General features: G+C 51.4%; 1 protein-coding gene across 1 annotated transcript in view; it reads left to right on the top strand.

Annotated features, from left to right (window-relative positions):
• IGFBP4 (insulin like growth factor binding protein 4) overlaps nucleotides 1-2,205 on the top strand; it is a 12,816-nt gene extending 10,611 nt beyond the window's left edge. The window contains exon 4 of the mRNA XM_006156031.3: nucleotides 1,068-2,205. Within this exon, the coding sequence (XP_006156093.2) occupies nucleotides 1,068-1,202 (135 nt within the window). The 3' untranslated portion in view covers nucleotides 1,203-2,205. The remainder of the gene's footprint in view (nucleotides 1-1,067) is intronic.
• Nucleotides 2,206-2,884: the final 679 nt, after the last annotated feature.

The raw sequence follows: 2,884 nt of genomic DNA on the forward strand, positions 1-2,884 counted from the left end.
AAAAATTCCCCCCAAAAAAAAAAAAAAAAAAAAAAAAAAAAAAAAAAGAAGAGAGAGAGAAAAAACTTCATGTTTGAGAACAGTTTTAGGTTTACAGAGAAATCAAGCAGGACAGAGTTACCGTGTCTTGCCCTCCCCTACTTGTTTCCTTTATTTATTTATTTATTTATAGATATTTTTGCCATAGGGTATGTGCACTTGCTGGGGAGGGAGAGAGAGAGAGGGAGGTAGGGAGAGAGGAAGAGAGAGAGAGAGAGAGAAATTACCCAGCTAGGAGGATGGCCATGCTGCAGTCCCTTCTCCATCCTTTTCTTGGGATTTTGGGCATGCATGCTCACACATCTGGTGTGATTTTCAAGCTGTCGGGTCTGGGACTTGAACTGCAGTTGAATGTGGGAGTCTAGGACCTTAACCACTTCATCACCTGGGCAAGCCTCAACCTTTCATGACTTTCAGTCTCCTCACCACTTGCTGGCCCTGAAAGTTCTGACACTGACCCTTATTCCCAAATCAATTCTGGCCCTTGACCCAATCTTCACTCCAACTCTGATTCTGACTCTGAAATGTACTTCTGCCCCTCCTCATCTGTTCTGACCCAAATTTAGCCCTTTACCTGTTTTGACCTTAATCTCTATTTTTATTTTAATTCTGTTTTAACCTGGGCTCTACTTCTCAGCCAACTCCAATATGGGTCATATATCCTAATTTCCTCGCATCTCTTATCCTGACCCTACCTTAACCCCGACTGGAGCCTGTTCTTTACGATAATCCCATTTCTAAAGTCCCAGCCGATCAGAGCACACCCCTGACGCATCTCCAGCCTGAACCCACCCTTTCAAATCCAGCTGTGCCTTCAGGGCCCTGCCTTCTACAACTCTCTGATGTTTCCTTCCTGGCCAAGTTCTCTCACCTCCAGAGAGCTCAGAGTTCAGAAAAGAGCCTCAGCCCACAGAGGCCATCTTGGAGCAGCAGCTGTGTGACCTGGGGCTGGGCTGGGACTGGGGCAGCCGCCGCGGGTTTCTCTTTTCCTGCCTGGGAACTGACCCCTCATGCCCTTGTCTTGGCAGTGTCACCCTGCTCTGGATGGGCAGCGCGGCAAGTGCTGGTGTGTGGACCGGAAGACGGGGGTGAAGCTTCCAGGGGGCTTGGAGCCGAAGGGGGAGCTGGACTGCCACCAGCTGGCTGACAGCTTCCGAGAGTGAGCCCTGCCAGCGAGCCCCACACTCTGGAGGCTGCAGAGCTGACCTGGAGTGAAGTCTGGGTCTGGGTCCTGGCTCTGCCACTGGCCCAGAAGTTTCCCTGGGAGTGTGTGTGTATGTGTGTGTGCGTGCGTGTGTGCGCATGCATGTGTGTTCATGGGCATGGGTGTGCCCTTGGGGTGAGCCAGAGCCTGGTGTGTCCTCCTTGGGCTTAGATAGCCTTAGAGGACTGAAAGTGGCCCTGGGGAGCCCTGGTGTGTCTCTGAGTTGATCCTGGATTCATTAATTCATTTGTTCATTCATTCATCCAGTCACCTAAAAACATTTATTGACCACATACTACATGCCAGCTCTAGTTTTCAGCCTTGGGAACTCATATTTTGACTTCCTCTGATTTTGGCAGGTGGGGCCACTCCTATAAGGTGAGCACAGGCCTGTGGGAGAAGAGAATTCTCATCCTCAGAGTCAGAGAAGACAGACATGTTCCTTGACCACTATCCCGAGTCATAGGGTGGGAGCCAGAGGGAAGGCATGGGTTGGCAGGTGGCTCAATGGTCATGAGACCCAGACCCACTCCCAAAGCTAAGGTTGCCAGTGCCCCCTTTGTTTCCCTCCTTAGGTGCCTCCAGGGGAAGGGTTGGGGAAACAAACTCACCTTTGGGTCCAGTTGTTGAGCCACCTGCTTGGTTGCCTGGCAGCCCAGACCCTTCTGTAGGGAAGGGAAGGGGGTCAGAAGAGGCCTGGAGGACAGAGGGCTGGGGAGGTCTCTCAGGACAGTCAGGGTGGAAGAAAGAAGGCAAGACTGGATTGAATGTACTCACATGCTGGGGGAGAGGACTCGCTTGGGGTCCTGTTCCCTACCCCATTGTGGTCACAGCCATGACATCATCGGAACGATCCCATGCTCTCAGCGGCTCAGTGCCCATGGCTCTGCCCCCCTCCCATATCCCCTCCTCTGCTGAGCCTCCCTCCTCGTTTCCCTCTCCCCTGGTCATTTTCTGGCTTGATTGCCTGGAAGGAGACTTAGAGATCTACCAGTTGGCCATGATGTCTTTCCTTTTCTTCTTCTTTTTCTTTTTTTTTTTTTTTTAACAAAACAACAAAACCAAAAAATGTCCAGATAATTGTGTTTGGTTGATTTATTTATAATTTGCAATGTGGGGGAGCAGATTTTGGGAGGCGGGCACTGTGTGGTCCCTGGACCTGCCCGTGCGGTAAAGGATGCCAAAAGGACAGCTAGTCCACCCTCCTCTTCCCTGAAGCCTCTTCTGAGGGGGCTCCCTGTCTCCAAAGTCTGAGCTGTCTGTCATTAGACACCTAGTGGGTGTGAACGTGGCTTCTGAAGGACAGCTGACCAAGGGCAGCCTCGTTGGGCCACATCAGGTGGTACGTGGAGCTGGGGCGTTTTTTAGGGCATACAGCATGTAGGGTTTGCATCTGGATTTGATTTATTAATTTTGTCTGAGGCAGGGGTGGGTGGGATACCTCCCTACAGTTGGGGAAAGGGGTAAACTCTCCAGCACATTCCTCAACTCTGACTGCCTGGATTCCTGACTGGGGGTGGTGCTGAGATTTGATCCTGAGGGGTTGGGAGTGGGGGCACCTTTCACTTTGTTGTGGACTCAGCTTCAGACTTTGTGCCCACGTGGTCTGACTGGATTCCTGGCCTTCCCCTAATGCTCCTC

This window comes from Tupaia chinensis, unplaced genomic scaffold (genome assembly GCF_000334495.1).
Source record: "Tupaia chinensis unplaced genomic scaffold, TupChi_1.0 Scaffold000477_1, whole genome shotgun sequence".
Lineage (NCBI taxonomy): Eukaryota > Metazoa > Chordata > Mammalia > Scandentia > Tupaiidae > Tupaia > Tupaia belangeri.